At 57.6% G+C, this 15,670-nt stretch overlaps 1 protein-coding gene across 2 annotated transcripts in view; it reads left to right on the forward strand.

Moving 5' to 3' along the window:
- The window catches only part of MDGA1 (MAM domain containing glycosylphosphatidylinositol anchor 1), a 54,338-nt gene extending 39,319 nt beyond the window's left edge, over nucleotides 1-15,019 (forward strand). The window contains exons 8-17 of one of the 2 annotated variants that reach the window (XM_080664104.1): nucleotides 2,571-2,867; nucleotides 3,427-3,711; nucleotides 5,248-5,399; nucleotides 5,973-6,150; nucleotides 6,391-6,414; nucleotides 7,378-7,530; nucleotides 7,894-8,028; nucleotides 13,344-13,474; nucleotides 13,703-13,811; nucleotides 14,532-15,019. In XM_080664104.1, coding sequence (XP_080520230.1) covers nucleotides 2,571-2,867; nucleotides 3,427-3,711; nucleotides 5,248-5,399; nucleotides 5,973-6,150; nucleotides 6,391-6,414; nucleotides 7,378-7,530; nucleotides 7,894-8,028; nucleotides 13,344-13,474; nucleotides 13,703-13,811; nucleotides 14,532-14,623 — 1,556 coding nt within the window. In that variant the 3' untranslated portion in view covers nucleotides 14,624-15,019. The remainder of the gene's footprint in view (nucleotides 1-2,570; nucleotides 2,868-3,426; nucleotides 3,712-5,247; nucleotides 5,400-5,972; nucleotides 6,151-6,390; nucleotides 6,415-7,377; nucleotides 7,531-7,893; nucleotides 8,029-13,343; nucleotides 13,475-13,702; nucleotides 13,812-14,531) is intronic. The other variant, XM_080664105.1, reaches the window with a different exon arrangement.
- The last annotated feature ends 651 nt before the right edge of the window (nucleotides 15,020-15,670 follow it).

A 15,670-nucleotide genomic window follows, 5' to 3' on the forward strand; every position in this document is an offset into this window, starting at 1 on the left:
TTCTCTCTCTCCCTTCTTCTTTTTAAACATATCCTTGGATGAGGACTAAAAAGAAAACTTACCTAAGGCAACATAAGGTGACACAGCAGTACGTGGTGGAGCTGAGATTTGAACCCAGACAGTCTGCCTTCAGAGCCTGATCTCCACCACCCCTGAAGGGTTTGCACTTTGAGAAGGACAGGAGTTTGGAGGGGATGGCTTTGGAGAGGGTTTCTGGAATCTCATTTCCAGTCCCCAGCACATTGCGCTGAGGAGCTGGCTGGCTTCGGCTAAGCCTCTTTAACTCTCTGGGTCTCCATTTCTCCTCTGTGAGACACTGGACGAGATAGCCTTGGTGGCCCTTCCACCTTGACGTCTGCACAGGAAGAGGGGTCAGGAAAGGCTTCCGGAGCAGGGCTTTATGAATGGACCAGGCCTCCACAGATTCCACCGATTTATTTCACCAATCACTGTGTGCCAGCCCTGGGTGAGGAGCTGGGGACCCAGACACGAACGCCACAGCCTGTCTCAGAGCCCGCTGCCTAGCTGGGAGATACATCTGTTGGGGTAACGTAGGAATTGGAAGGGCAAACCTTAAAAGGGAGCTTAAGGCAGGGTCTGCAGAGCATCCTGGGGGCATGGGAGAAGGAGTCCCAGGTGACCAGGGCATGCCAGGGAGGAGCCATGCTCCATGTGAGCATTTGCTGGGTGGGGGAGGGGGAGGCGAGGGCAAGCCCAGGAGAGGAGGAATGGGGAACCCCCGTGGTGTATGAGACTTGGCTTATCAGGGAGTATATTCCTTATAAGTGGGTCCCGCAGCTGGGACACAGGATAGGAGAGGAAGGATGAGGCTGGGGTGGCAAAGGCCAGAGCACAGGGCCTCCCTTACAGAGCCAAGGAGTTTGAGCTTTAACCTGAGGGCAGTGCAGCCTCAAAGGGGAGGGACAGCCCCTTAGCCTGTGAGGTGAAGAAGTGCTGGGAGCTGGGATGTTTTATGAACAGGGGAATCAGTGGTGCACAGGGCCATTTCCTCCATTTGGTTCATAAGCCTAATTAAGGCATGGAAGCTTTTTTTTTTTTTTAATCCTCGCCCGAGGCTATTTTTGTTTGTTTGTTTGTTTTTTACTGATTTTAGAGAGAGAAGAAGGGAAAGGGAGAGAAACATTGATTGGTTGTCTCTCATATGTACCCCTATAGGGGATTGAATCAGAAACCTGGGTATGTGCCCTCACTTGGAATTGAATGGGACCTTTTGGGACAATCCTCCAACCAACTGAGTCACCCAGCCAGGGCAAGGCATGGAAGCTTTTTAAGGGCCTGTGGAAATGGTTTAGACCTGGAAAAATTAATTGGCGCCAAAATACAAAGAGAAAGCTGTAAAATTAAAGCCAGTAAATATATAAATGTTTATAGAGTATAAATTATGCTAACTAGATAACTGGATCTCAGCATGCCTTGTAGAGTTATTTGCAATTTATATTTAATGTAGGACATTTTAATTCGTTTGATATGATGTGGGATGGGACCCATGAAACTCTTTAAAAAACCCTCCATTTGGGCATTATGCTGGGTTGGATTAGGTTTGGCTGTGAATAACAGGAAAACTCTTAATAAAGTGGCTCGAATAAGTTAGCTGTGTATTTCTTCTTCAAGCAAAAGTGAACAGTCCAGGCTGGAATAGTGGCTCTGCTGCACCAAGTCCCCAGGGCCCCACACTCCCCTCCTGTCTTGCTGTTTTGTTTTCCTTATCACGCAGCCTCCCCCACAGTGGCAGCTCCAGCTGCAGCCACCAGCCTGCATTCCAGCCCGCAGGCGGGAGGAGGAGAGTGGCAGGACTTCTTTTTAGAGGCACTTGCTTTCCATCAAATCCCGCTGGCCAGAATTTAGTCTCACGGTAGCCACAGGCAGGCTGGGAGATACAGTGTTTATTCTGGCCCTTGTCCTGCTAAAACCCAGATGTTGGGGATACAGACTAGCAATCTGTGGTAACACTCCAGAAAGAAGGTGGTGGCTTTAACTAGAGCAGGACCAGCGGGCAAGGAGAGAGGAGATTGAGGGAGGAGATATTACTAGAATTGTTTAAAAGGTGGAATCCCCGCCAAAACCGGTTTGGCTCAGTGGATAGAGCGTCAGCCTGCGGACTGAAAGGTCCCGGGTTCGATTCCGGTCAAGGGCATATAACTTGGTTGCGGGCACATCCCCAGTGGGAGGTGTGCAAGAGGCAGCTGATCGATGTTTCTCTCTCATCGATGTTTCTGACTATCTATCCTTCTTCCTTCCTCTCTGTAAAAAATCAATAAAAAAAAAAAAAAGATTTAAAAAGGTGGAATCCCCAAAACGGGGTGATGTTGGTGGGGTAAGGGGAAAAGAAGGAATAGGCCCAGACGATTCAGCTCTTTTTCTGTTGGGAGAGACTCAGTAGAGACCCAGAAGGTGAGAGGATTTGTGGAGGTGAGTATTGCTGGGGAATAACTGAGATGTGGGGGACGCCTGGGATGGGGAAGGGAGGGTTGCACCTAGGGAGAGGGAAGCAGAAGCCCCAGAGGGAGGCCAGGAGGTACCTACCTCTAACCCGCTCCTCCACCCTCCAGTGCCTCCCACCATCAGCGTGCCCAAAGGCAGGGCCATCGTGACCGTGCGCGAGGGCTCGCCTGCTGAGCTGCAGTGCGAGGTGCGGGGCAAGCCGCGGCCGCCCGTGCTCTGGTCCCGCGTGGACAAGGAGGCTGCTTTGCTGCCCTCGGGGCTGCCTGTGGAGGAGACCCCGGACGGGAAGCTGCGGCTGGAGCGCGTGAGCCGCGACATGAGTGGGACCTACCGCTGCCAGACGGCTCGCTACAATGGCTTCAACGTGCGCCCCCGCGAGGCCCAGGTGCAGCTGAACGTGCAGTGTGAGTCCCACTGTCCCAGCGGACTACCTCCCAGGCTGTCCCTCCTGTTCTCGCCAGGCCTGTCCCCTCCTTACCCCTTCACCCGCCCAGTCCCACCAACGCCTCCACCTACTCTGCTACCCCTAAATCTTCCACACCTTGACACATTTTTACAAATAAGGAAACCGAGTGACAGAGAGGTTACGTCACTAGAGTCTCACAGCTCATGAGGGGCGGGGCGGGGCTGGGATGTGAACCCAGGTCATCCAGCTCCAGGGACCAGGCTCCAAATCCCGGCCTTATGCTGCTTCTCATTACATGGGGTGAGGGGGCCATGTGAGGCATGAACAGAATCTCAGTGTGGGACGCGTGGCTGGAAGGAACGGCCAGGAGGGTGTGGGCATCTGCAGGTCGGGGAGATATGCGCGTGGTTATTGCAGAAGTGTGTAGCGAACGTGTGTCCGCCCGAGACCCTTCCAGGCTGGGGGCAGGGGAGTAGGAGCGAGTGCATCGCCTTGCCCAGGGGCCGCCCCTCAGCGGCACCTCGGCCACGCTGACCGCCCCCCGCCTCCGCCCCCAGTCCCGCCGGAGGTGGAGCCCAGCTCCCAAGACGTGCGCCAGGCCCTGGGCCGGCCCGTGCTCCTGCGCTGCTCGCTCCTCCGAGGCAGCCCCCAGCGCATCGCCTCGGCCGTGTGGCGCTTCAAAGGGCAGCTGCTGCCTCCGCCGCCCGCCGCCCCCGGCGCCGGCGAGGTCTCCGACCACTCCGAGCTGCGCCTCGACGCCGTCACCCGCGACAGCAGCGGCAGCTACGAGTGCAGCGTCTCCAACGACGTGGGCTCGGCGGTCTGCCTCTTCCAGGTCTCCGGTGAGCGTCCCGCAGGTCCCGCCCAACCCCAGCCCTGCCCACCCGGGCGGGGCCCCGCCGCGTCCCTGCCTCCCTACACCACGTCTGGGCCCCGCCTTTCCAAGACCCGCCCATACCCGGCATAGGCCCCGCCCATCTTCCCCGAATCCAGCAGGACCTCCACTTACAGGCCTGCCCCCAATTCACGCCCACTCTTGGTCGGGGCCTCCCCTTTCAGGGCCCGCCCATGCCTGTTGGGAGCCCCGCCTGTTTCAGCTCAGCTCCCGGCCTTGGACCCTGACAGCCCGCCCCTTTCAGGCCCCTCCTCTTTCTGGCCCCTCCTCGGCCACGCCCACGTCCCGGCCCTAGGCTCTGCCCACATAAGACATCGACCCCACTCCTTCCAGCCTTGTCCAGGCTTCGCTCCCTTTTCCAGTTGTTTCCGAAGAAGGTACCTCCAGCCCCGCCCAGCCCCTGTTTAGACCCACCCATCAGGCCCTGGGGCCCCCCCCGGCACCCCCCCACCACCCCGCACAGCTCAGGCGTCTCAGTTCAAGCCCCCTTCTTCGTCCTTGGTCCCAGAGGCGGGGGTGGGGGTGGGCGTGGGGAACCTACTCTTTTCCTGACCGCAGGCCCAAAGTGAGGGGCCTGAGCTGTAGCTTAAGGGAGAGAAGTCGCCCCTCGGCGGTGTCTCTAGAGAACCTCGTGGGTGGTGCGAGGCCAGCCCTTCCTGAGCGACCACCCCAGCGTTCCAGGCCTCGGGGAGCCAGAAATCCCTCTCAGCCCCATCTCCTCATCGCCATTCCTGGGTGGGCTGACGGGGCTGCAGATGGGAGTGGGAGGGTCAGAAAGGGGTGGAGGTCTTGGTGAGGGGTGAGGGGAACCGAAAGGGCCTGGCGGGGTTGCCCACCCTGTCTCCCCCTCTGCTGGGGAGAACTGGTTCCCTGTCAGAGCTGGTGGCAGTGCCGCGAACCCCAGGATGCCTGTCTCCCTTTCCACCACACTCCCAGCTCTCCCAGCAGCCCAGACTGGCTGGGTGCCCCTGTAGCTCTTGTTTGGATCCAGTCACTCAACGACAGGGGGCTAACATGGCCACCTCCCCAGCCCTCCAGCCAGAGGCCCCTGTGACATTTCCCACCTCCTCCCTTCTCCCCTGTTCTCCCACACTTTCCCTGTCTCCCCACTGTTTTGCCTGTCTCTCTCCTATGTCTTCTCTTCCTTCTACCTCAATGCCTTGGCCCTTCTCTTCCCATCTTTCCCCCAATCCTCTTCCCTGTGTCTTCTCTAATATCACTGCTCTGTCTTTACCTTGGCCTTGCCACTGCATTCTCACCATTTTCAATCTCCCTTTTCTCCACTTCCCACCTTCCCTCGACCCACCCTCATTCTCCCCAAACCTCTCTTTCCCTCATCTCCTCTCCTCAAAATATTCTCTTTGTCTCCCCATCTCATCTCTCTGTTTCACTCTGTCCTATCTCCCCCTCCCATGCCTCCTCTCTTTGTCTCTCCCCATCCCCCACCCTCCATGGCCCCATGCCCCCCTCCCCGCCCTCTTAGCCAAAGCCTACAGCCCGGAGTTTTACTTCGACACCCCCAACCCCACCCGCAGCCACAAGCTGTCCAAGAACTACTCCTACGTGCTGCAGTGGACCCAGAGGGAACCTGATGCCGTCGACCCCGTGCTCAACTACAGACTCAGTGTCCGCCAGGTGGGTCAAGGGGTTGGGGTGGGAGAGGGGGTGGAGATGGGGCTGGGCCACACTGTCCCTTCTTACAGACAAGTCTTCAGTGCCAGGGAGGAAGTGTTCTGGAGACAGCAGCAGGAGCTGGAGGTGCTAGGGACTGACCCCTCTGCACCCACGCTCTGGGCACAGCCCTGAGACCTGGGCAGGGGTCCATGGAGGGGGAGGGGGCAGAGCTAGCTCTGCTCATGAAACTCAGAATTTATTCTTACATCAGAAGCTTAAGGTAAAATTACAATGTTCTACCTCATAGGATCATTATTTTGAGGATTAGGTAAGTTGATCATTGCAAGGCATTTAGTGCCTTGCACACATAAAAGTGTTCAATATGTGTTGCTATTATTTGTTACTAAGACGCCCTGGGAGGTGGTCTTGAGGGGTGAGTGCTCTGTTCCCCAGATGAGGGATCTGAGGGCCTGGCTTCCTAGTGCTTTGCTCTTTCTACTCCTTGACCCTGACCCCCAAAGTCACACCAGGGCCTGGGCTGGTGCTCTGGTGGCGGACACGGCCTGCCTAGCATGGGAACTCCTGTATCTGCAGCTGAACCAGCACAACGCCATGGTGAAGGCCATCCCTGTGCGGCGTGTGGAGAAGGGGCAGCTGCTGGAGTACATGCTGACCGACCTCCGCGTGCCCCACAGCTACGAGGTCCGCCTCACGCCCTACACCACCTATGGGGCTGGTGACATGGCCTCCCGCATCATCCACTACACAGAGCGTAGGTGGTGGTGGGAGTGGGAAGGGTGGGTCCATCTGGTGTTCAGGGGATCCCCTCCCCACTTCCCACACGGTCCCTGAGCGTGGGCCTCACCACTGTGCTGTGTCCTGCTCTGTCACTGAGGTCAGGCCCCTCTGGCGCCCAGTCCTGGCCCCAGGGATCCTGCCCCTGGCCCGAAGCTCGGGCCCCTCTGCACAGCCCCACTTGGTTCTGACTTGGCTATCTTGCTTGCTTTCTCAGCTATCAACTCTCCAAGTCTGTCAGGTGAGTCACTCCCACCACTTTTCCTTCTCTTAGGGACACAAAAGCACCCCTGATAGGAGGAAGGGACCCGAAGAAATACTCAGAGAGAAAATGGGATGGAGGCCAGCGGCTGGAAGGAGAAGCAGAAGGGAGCAGGGCTGGGCTTGGAGATGTTTGCATCCAGGATTTATTCTGGGCCTTAAAGGAGGGGGACAGGGTGGAGTTGGGGAACATCTCTAACTCAGGACCTTTCCTCCTCACTGTCCCCAAAAGAAAGTCCAGGCTAACCCATGTCCCCTGTTCTCTGGAGCAGGTGTCCTTAACCTGAGACCCCCAAAGGATCTGTGTACAGAATTTAGGGGGGTCTTTGAATCCGGAGCCTGGAAGGGCACACACTTCTTTATTTTCCCCAACTTCTACCAGAAATGTAACATCCCCTACGATGGTGAATGTAGGCAGCCACGCACGGTAGTGTGGTCACTACCTGGGACTGTCCCCAGAAGTCTGAGGTTTGCACATCAATCACCTCAAGTTGTTGCAGCCCCCTCTCCATATCAGTTACACCCAGTAGCCTTTCAAAACCGCGGCAGTTATTAGACTGAACACCAGATCTCCTGACTTAATTAGACAGTGAAGAAACGCACTTACTGTAACACAAGTTTGTTTAGAAATATGTGACAACTCTCGGTATAACTGATTTTCTGTGCAACCCTTTGTATTTCATTTTATGCATCTAAAATTATTACTCTGAGATGGGGTCCTTGGACTTCACTAGCTGCCAGGAGGGTCTGTGGTGGCACAAAAGGTTAAGGAGTCCTGATCTGGGCAGTTAGCCAGGGGCCCTGTTGTCTGGTTTCTCAAGCCTTGGGATCCTGGGCCCACTGCTGGGGGACTGCCCCGGGGGTGGCAGGGAGGCAGAGCCGGACCAGAGGACCCCAGGAGGCCGACCCTCTGTGTCTCGCCCCCACTCCCCGCCCCATGCAGACAATACCTGCCACTTCGAGGATGAGAAGATCTGTGGCTACACCCAGGACCTGACAGACAACTTTGACTGGACTCGGCAGAACGCCCTAACTCAGAACCCCAAGCGCTCTCCCAATACCGGTCCCCCCACTGACATCAGCGGCACCCCTGAGGGTGAGGACATGTCCTATTGCTAGGAATGAGGACTGCATCAGGGAGCCCAGTCTAATGGGGGAGACACAGCCCTGCCCTCAGGGAGCTCCAATCTGAGGGCAGATACACCCTGTCCTGAGGGCGTTCTCCCCCCCCACCCCCTCGTCTGAGGGAGAGTCACCCAGTCCACAGGGAGGATCAGGAAGAAGAACTTCAGCAAGGCTAAGGACTGGCCTAGACCCTGGTGTGAGAGGCTGGGTTGGACAGGTGGGCTGGGAAAGGCTCCTGGGGTTCGTAGCTGAGACCATGGCAGAGAAGGAATCGGGTGGTGAGAGGTCTGGGTGGGGTGAAGAGGGGGCTCTTGGCGTCTCCCCTCCCCCACAGGCTACTACATGTTCATTGAAACTTCGAGGCCCCGGGAGCTGGGGGACCGGGCGCGGTTGGTGAGTCCCCTGTATAACGCCAGCGCCAAGTTCTACTGCGTCTCCTTCTTCTACCACATGTACGGGAAGCACATCGGTGAGTCAGGAGACCAGGAGTCTGCCCCTGCGTGTTGGGGCTGGGGGCAGAGAGGGGGTCCCCAGGAGGCTAGGAACTGCCACATGGGGCCTGGATTTCCCAACGTGCATGAATCCAGATCCTCGGAGAGTTGTGGGCAGAATCTGCGCAAATGGGGGTCCAGAGCCAGCTCGTGTGGGGTTTTGAGATGCTCAGGATGCCTGAGTCGGGGGGAGGGGGGAAATGGCTCCAGCAGGATGAGGTGGGGTCACGAGGGGGTGGAGGAAACAGCTAAGGGGTCGCTTGTACCGAGTGTCTGCCAGGTGCCACGTGACATCCCGGGTGCTCTGCATCTGTGGTCTCATCGTCCCTCACAGCCATCTGGGGAGGGAGGTGCCCAGCGAGGTTAGGCATCCACACGGCAGCCCAAACCTGTCTGACTCCCTCAGACCCCAGACACAGGGCTGGGAGGGTGCTGCTCTGTGAGCCGTGAGCGGAAGTCTGCTTCCTGATGTGGGCGTGTCCTGACGAGTCCCTTAGGGAGAGGTGGCATGGCGGGAGCGTCACATAACCACTGAGCTCGTATAACCGCTGAGCTCGTCCGCGCAGCCTTGGCCGCAGAGCGCGGCTCTGTGCCGGCCCCCAGCGCTGCAGTGACCGCATGGACAAGCTCCCCGTTCTCTCAGCACCACAGTCAAGTCAGACAGACACGGAGCAGCTAGCGGCACCAGATGCGATTTAGTGGCCACCGTGGCATGTGTCCGCAACAGAAGGACGGGCCGAGGCAGCTGGTGCTGGGGGCCGACTCGGGCCTGGTTATAGAAGACTCTGTGAGGAATTGACAATTTAAAGAATTTTATGTGTTTGCTTGTTTCCTTACTTAAGGGAAAGGTAACATATTCTCTATGGGTCAAAAGGCACAAAAGGTGCATGATGAGAGTCCCTGCATCCCAGTCCTCCTGCCCCCTGTAGCCGCCCCAAAGGCAATCATTGTACTAGATGTTTGGGGAAATTCGCAGGAATACTGTACGCATAAAGAAGCAGTACACATTTATTGCCCCTGCCCCCCCCCCCCCAATTTTACACTGTTCTGAGCCTTGTTTTCACTCTGAACTGTGCGTCGCGGTGGCCACGCCTCGCCAGGCCACAGGACACTTAGTTGTTTTCCAAGGCTGCCCATAGAGGAGAGACTTTAAGCAAGTGCAGACCTAAAGGCTCACTATGGAGAGGTCTCCACAGCCGCATGACGGGTCAAGCTGAACTGGTGAACTGGAATGGGGTGGGGTGGAGGGTTCTAGTACCCTGGGCCCCAGACCATCCGCACAGACCAGTTTGCCCATGGCTGGCTCTGGGCTTTGTGGGAAGCCTTCTCTGGTGTAGGTGGGGGGCGGGGAGAGGAGGGGCTGACCAGGACTGCCTGCTCTGCCCCGGGTGCGGGGGTGGGGGGTGGGGTGACCAGGGCTGTCTGCTCTACCCAGCCCTCTTGTTTCCATTTGCTTCCCAGCTCGAGTAACCAATGAAACCAATTCTGCTTTGCCCAAGTCTTTCCCAGTTTTATAGTGAAAGTCCCACATCACAGGCAAACTCAGAGAGTTGGTCATTTTATCTCCAACTCAGGAGGGGCCCTGGGACCCAGCTGCCAAGAGGAGGAGCATACTAGGTGCAATAGGGCCCTGGGAAATCAGGCCTTGGGAGCTGGGATGCCAGGTGTGTGGGACAGTCTGGGCTCCAGAACTTGTCCGTGTTCCCCAGGAGGTGGGACAAACTGTCAGGGGAAGCCTCTGGGGGCAGATTTGATTCTAGCTGAAAAGACCCTGTAAGCGTCAGATGTGCCCAGCAGGAGGGGGCTGTCCTGTCCCTGGACAGGAAGACTGTCCGCAGGGGTGCTGTGGAGGGGACCCCTGTCCATGCCATGTGACTCCCTGGCTCTGTCCCCTCCCCCTCCATCTCCCCCAGGCCTCCCATAGCTGCTTCTCTGGCCTCATTTTCTCCTGCTCTTCCTCTGGCGACCACGTGGGCTGAGCACACGGGTCTCCTTGTGTTTCTTTAAATATTCAAGGCAGGTTCCTGCCTTAGAAGCCTTTGCTTATGATGCCACCCTGGCCTGGAACCTTCTTCCGGTCCCCTCATGCAGGTCTCCTTAGAGAGGTCCCTGGCAGCCAGCCCCTCTGCAAGGTCTGCATTCCTGCCCCTGAGTTACTTTCTTTCCAACGCTTGCTACCAAGAGAGCACGCACGGCAGGGTCCTTGTCTTATCCATGGACGTATCTCTGGTGCCTAGAATGGTGCCTGGAACATCGTGGTGCTCGATTAGTTGAATGAATGATAAGCCCGAGGTCACTTCGAATCCTGAGATCCCATGGAAGTCCTCTTTCACTCCTGATGACAGTTGTGAAAAATTCTCACATTTAATTCTTGAGACCCAATAGCAATGTAATGCGGACTTCCCCTCAAGGAGTCACAGGAAAGAGAAGATGGGAATCCCAATAACTGCCACACCCCTGCGCAGAGAGCGGGCTGGGCCTGGGAGCTGCAGTTTAAGGGCTCAGAGCTCCCAGGAAGCGTAGAGAACTCCCAGCTAACATCTAGGAAGACTTCTGGGAGGAGGTGACCATTCAGAGAAACCTTGAAGCACAGGAAGGATTTGGCTAGGGGAATGTGGTAGGGAAGGGCATCTCAGCAGTGGGAGCAGCAGGTGCAAAGCCCTGAGGCTGAAAAGCTGGAGTAGGTCCAGGCTCCGGCATGCAGGCCCATTTGGCTGAGGAACACAGGGGAGAACGCAGTGAGCAGGCCCGCCCTTAAGGGAGTTTGAAGGTCGTGGGCTCTGGCCGACACCTGTGAATTCCATCAGGAAGGCCCTGAGCAGGGAGATCTTGGAGCTGATGGGGTGCTCAGGGAAGGGGGCAGAAATTCAATTTTTTTAGCAGTGAAAAGTGGGGTTCCCCTATTAGTGTCCTTGGGACAGTGTGGTGCAGGAGGAAGGAAAGGTATGAATGAGGCTGGACCCCAAGTGGGATAGGAACAGGGAAGATCTCCAGGAAGGGGGAGAGAAAGAGGTCCCTTTGGGTTGGTGGGGAGCCTGGAAGGCACAGGGGCTTGAGCCTGCTGAAGTCAGTGTGGCACCTCCTGGCCACTGGGTGCTGGTGGCAGCCCTCTCATGGCCCCATCTGCTGGCGAGGGTCCCCTGCCCAGGCCTGGATCTGTTGCTGGGGAAAGGAGCATTTCTTGCTGTCCCAGTCCCTCCTCTGCCCTCCCCACTCTACCTGGCAGCTCTAGGCACCAGCTGTCCCAGACCTTGTGTTTCCAGGGCTCTTTTTGGTCCAAGCCAACTCCTTTCATCTCAGCAGGTAACATTTGGTGGCTCCCCACTACAGGGGGTCTGTCTTTCTGGTGTCACAGATGGTGTGGCTTTGTTTGTGGGCAGCTCTATGGAAATGCCAAGCCACCAGGCACTGCCTGAGTCCATTCCTCTTCCCTCTGAGCTGGTTCTTTTATGTCACTGGGGGCTCAGGGTAGGCTGGGAGAGCCGGGGAGGGGCGCCACATGGCCTGGGTGCGCTTAGCCAAGCCATGGCCCTCCTCCCCTGTCCTCCAACACCTCCAGAACTCCAGGCCTGTGGCTGTGGGCAGATGGACTCAGTACCCACAGACTAGTGCAGCCGTGGGCAAACTACGGCCCGCGGGCCAGATCCGGCTGTTCTATCCAGTTCTCTTGCTCTCCCCTCCGCTCCTTTACTTTGAATTTATATTAGTTCACACAAACACTCCATCCATGCTTTTGTTCCGGCCCTCCGGTCCAGTTTAAGAACCCATTGTGGCCCTCAAGTCAAAAAGTTTGCCCACCCCTGGACTAGTGCCTCCAAAACTTTACTTTCACTCTACCACAGCTGTATGGCATATCCTATATAATAAAGAGGTAATATGCAAATTAACCCTCACACCCTCACACCCTCACAAGATTGCTGCCTGTGACCAGACCGGCAGGGGGGTTAGTGAGGGATGACCAAACGACTGAACAAGCAGGCTGTGTGTGGCGACCAGGCTGGCAGGCGGGTTAGTGAGGGATAACCAAATGACTGAACAGCAGGCTACGTGGTGGGGGGCACTTGGGGGCAACCAGGCTGGTGGGGGGGGCAGTTAGGGGTGACCAGGCCGGCAGAAGGGGGTAGTTGTGGGTGACCAGGATGGCGGGGGTGGGGGAAGTAAGAGGCAACCAGGCCAGCGGGAGGGGGCAGTTACGGGCAACCAGGCCAGTGGGGGAGGGCAGTTGGGGGTGATTAGGCTGGCAGGGGGGGCAGTGAGGGGCAACTAGGCCAGTGGGGGGGCAGTTGGTGGCAACTAGGCCGGCAGAGGGGGGCAGTTGGGGGTGACCAGGCTGATAGGGGGGCCAGTAAGGGGTGACCAGGCTGGTGGGGGGGCAGTTAGGAGTGACCAGGCCGGCAGGGAGGGGACAGTTGGGGGTGACCTGGCCAGTGGGGGGGGGCAGTTGGGGGCAATTAGGCTGGCAGGGGGCCAGTGAGGGGCAACTAGGCCAGCGGTGGGGGGGCAGTTGGGGGTGACCAGGCCAGCAGAGGGGGGCAGTTGGGGGCAACCTGGCAGGCATGCAGGTGAGTGATTAGGAGCCAGCGGTCCAGGATTGTGAGAGGGATGTCCAACTGCCAGTTTAGGCCTGACCCCAGTGATCAGGCCTAAACCGGCAGTCGGACATCCCCCAAGGGGTCCCGGATTAGAGAGGGTGGGGGCTGGGCTGATGCCCCCCCCCACCCCCGTACACGAATTTTGTGCACCAGGCCTCTAGTACAAGTATATTAGTCTCTCTTTAAACCAACTCATTCCCTTTTTCTTAGCATGATTACTATTAGAGAAATCGTGGATTCGAAGGGCTAGCTTTATTCACCTCTTAAAACATATATAAAAGTATTAAAATTGTAGTTTGTTGCTGTACCTCCAGAAATCATCCCATGTATCATGGATATGCGTTGCATGTTTTGGAATCCTGCTGTGAGCGCAGACATGGGCCCATCACCCCGGGACCAGTTCCCTGTCGAGAGGGCAGAGGGTGGTGTGTGTGTGTGTGTGTGTGTGTGTGTGTTTCGGGGGTGGGGGATTAGCTGATCGGGAAGGAAGGGGAGAAATGAAAGAAAATTTGCAGGTTGTCGTGATGAACTGCACTCTTTCCTGTTAGTCCCTCCACCCCGGTGCCTGGGAGAATGGGACATTGAACCAATCTGTGAGGGAGAAAGGCCCGTCCAACAGGGGCTGTGCTATGGGCCGTGGTGGGAGCGGAGGGTGGTCTTGTCCAGATCTCACTGGCCCCCTCTCTTCACGCCCACCACAGGCTCCCTCAACCTCCTGGTCCGGTCTCGGAACAAGGGGGCCCTGGACACGCACGCGTGGTCCCTCAGTGGCAATAAGGGCAACGTGTGGCAGCAGGCCCACGTGCCCATCAACCCCAGCGGGCCCTTCCAGGTAAGTCTGCCCTGCCCAAGGCCCCTCACAGGCACTCCCAGCCCTTGGACAAGTGCTCTGGGCGGGAATCACTTCGGAAGGCCCGTGTTGTTCCCGGGAGTCCTGGGAGCCGATGCGGAAAGCAGCAGGGTGTGGGGATGGCGGATCCTAGGGCCATGAGGGAGGGGCGGCATTCTGTCTTGCAGAACCTCCCTAACCTCTGCTCCCTGCTCTCTGACCCCACCCTAGATTATTTTTGAGGGGGTTCGAGGCTCAGGCTACCTGGGAGATATCGCCATAGACGATGTCACACTGAAGAAGGGAGAGTGTCCCCGGAAGCAGATAGATCCCAATAAAGGTGAAGACTGAAAGGGGGGTGAATCTGGGGGAGGCTTTGGGGGTGGGCACCTGTGTCAGGGGGAGGAGAGTGTCTGTGTCTGAATGGGGGTTCGGAGTGGCTGGGTGACAACTGTGTGCGTCCATGACGAGGTACACATTCAGGCTGCAGCCGGGCTCAGGCTGTGGGTGTGTGGGACAGTTAGACCAGACCCTGCCCTCCTTTGAGTGCTTGGCTGTCTTTGTACTGCAGTGCCTCATGTGCTTCTGTCTTAATATATCTCTGTGTTTGTGGGTCCAGATGTGAACGTCTGCTCCCCCTGGGGCCAGATGTTTGCAATCAGAACAGCTCAGGTTTACTGAGCAATTACTATGTACCAGGCAAGATACAAAAACCTGTATATGCATGAGCTCATTCAGTCCTCAAAACAGTCCTCTGGGGTGGCTCTTACTATTAGACTCATTTTACAGATGAGAAAACTGAGGCCCACTGAGGTCCAGTGAACTTCCGTGTCTTAGCCACAGAGCCAGGATCCGGACCCCGCAGGCTGAGTTAACTCCCACACCACACACCTCAAGTCCGTGCTGATGTGTGTCTATGTGCTTGGAGGGCAATGTCCGCTTCAGGTCCCCATAGAGAGGGGACAAAGGAACGGGCCCTCCCACAGCCGCCTGCATGCCTGCTGCTCCCTGGTCCTCCAGACTGACTGGTGCCTGGCTGTCTCGCTCTCTCCTGTCACAGTGGTGGTGATGCCGGGCAGTGGAGTGCCCCACCAGCCCCGCCCACAGCTCTGGGGGCCCGTGGCCATCTTCCTCTTGGCGCTGCAGAGATGATGAGAGCTGCGTGGCCCCCCACCCCGCCCCTGGCACACCAAAGTGTCTGCATCGTACCAAAGACTGACCTCTGCCAGCCGGGATGCCCGGGGCAGGGGCGGCCCACAGGGAGGGGCCTACGTTGGCTGCGAGGATGAGCAGAAAACATGACAGAGGCCCCGCTGAGGCCCTGCAGACGCGCACACTCACACCCACACTCACACAGAGATATATTAAAGCACAAGTTTCTATCCGACCTGCCAGCCAGCACCTTCTTTACCACAGAGACAGGGACTCACTGAATGGTGTCTGCCACCCCAGGACCTCGGCGCCACGCAGCCTTGTCCTGGCTGCACCTGCGGTGTGTCTGCCCTCACCCCGTCTCTAACTTCAGGCTGAACTCCAACCCGTGGCTTTACCAGGAAGGGAGCGGGCACAGGAGCCCTGCCTTGCCCGGACTCTGGGACTCCCTGGGAGGGGGGAGGCTGGGGTCAGTTAAAGGGGGCAGGGAGGGGGGGCGGGGACTTTGTGAGCTCTGTAAATGTCCAGTGCAGAGGACAAGGAAGGTGAGACCCTGCTGCTTACAACTCTGTTCCCTGGGCAAGGGCCAGAAGGTGAAGACCCCAGGTCCCCCAGATCCCCGTATCCCCCCTCCCTCCAGTGCCCCATTTGAAGGGACCCAGCATAGGGTTCTTGGGCCTGGCAGTCTGAAGATTGACACCCCCCCTCCCACTACCTCCACCCCTGCCCTGAAGAATCTGGATTCCTGAGCGCTCAGTCTCTACCCAGCAGGCTGGCCTAACTTCACCCCAGCCGCATCTCCGAGGCCAGGGGAGTGGTGGCCAGGCCCTACTGGGGTGAGGCTTGAGTCTGAAAGGGGCAGAGAAGTCCTGCTTTCACGATTTTGCGTCTCCATGTTGGACACTGATCTTGGCAGTGGAGTGGAGCCTGCCTTTCTTATGTACTTGGCATGAGGGGTTGCCCTGGACAGGAGGGTGTGTAGGGTGGCCGCCCCTGCCCTCCTCCACTGGGCGCATGTCCCTGTTCCTGTCCCAGCCAGGGCCGGTG

This window comes from Plecotus auritus (genome assembly GCF_963455305.1).
Source record: "Plecotus auritus genome assembly, chromosome: 4".
Lineage (NCBI taxonomy): Eukaryota > Metazoa > Chordata > Mammalia > Chiroptera > Vespertilionidae > Plecotus > Plecotus auritus.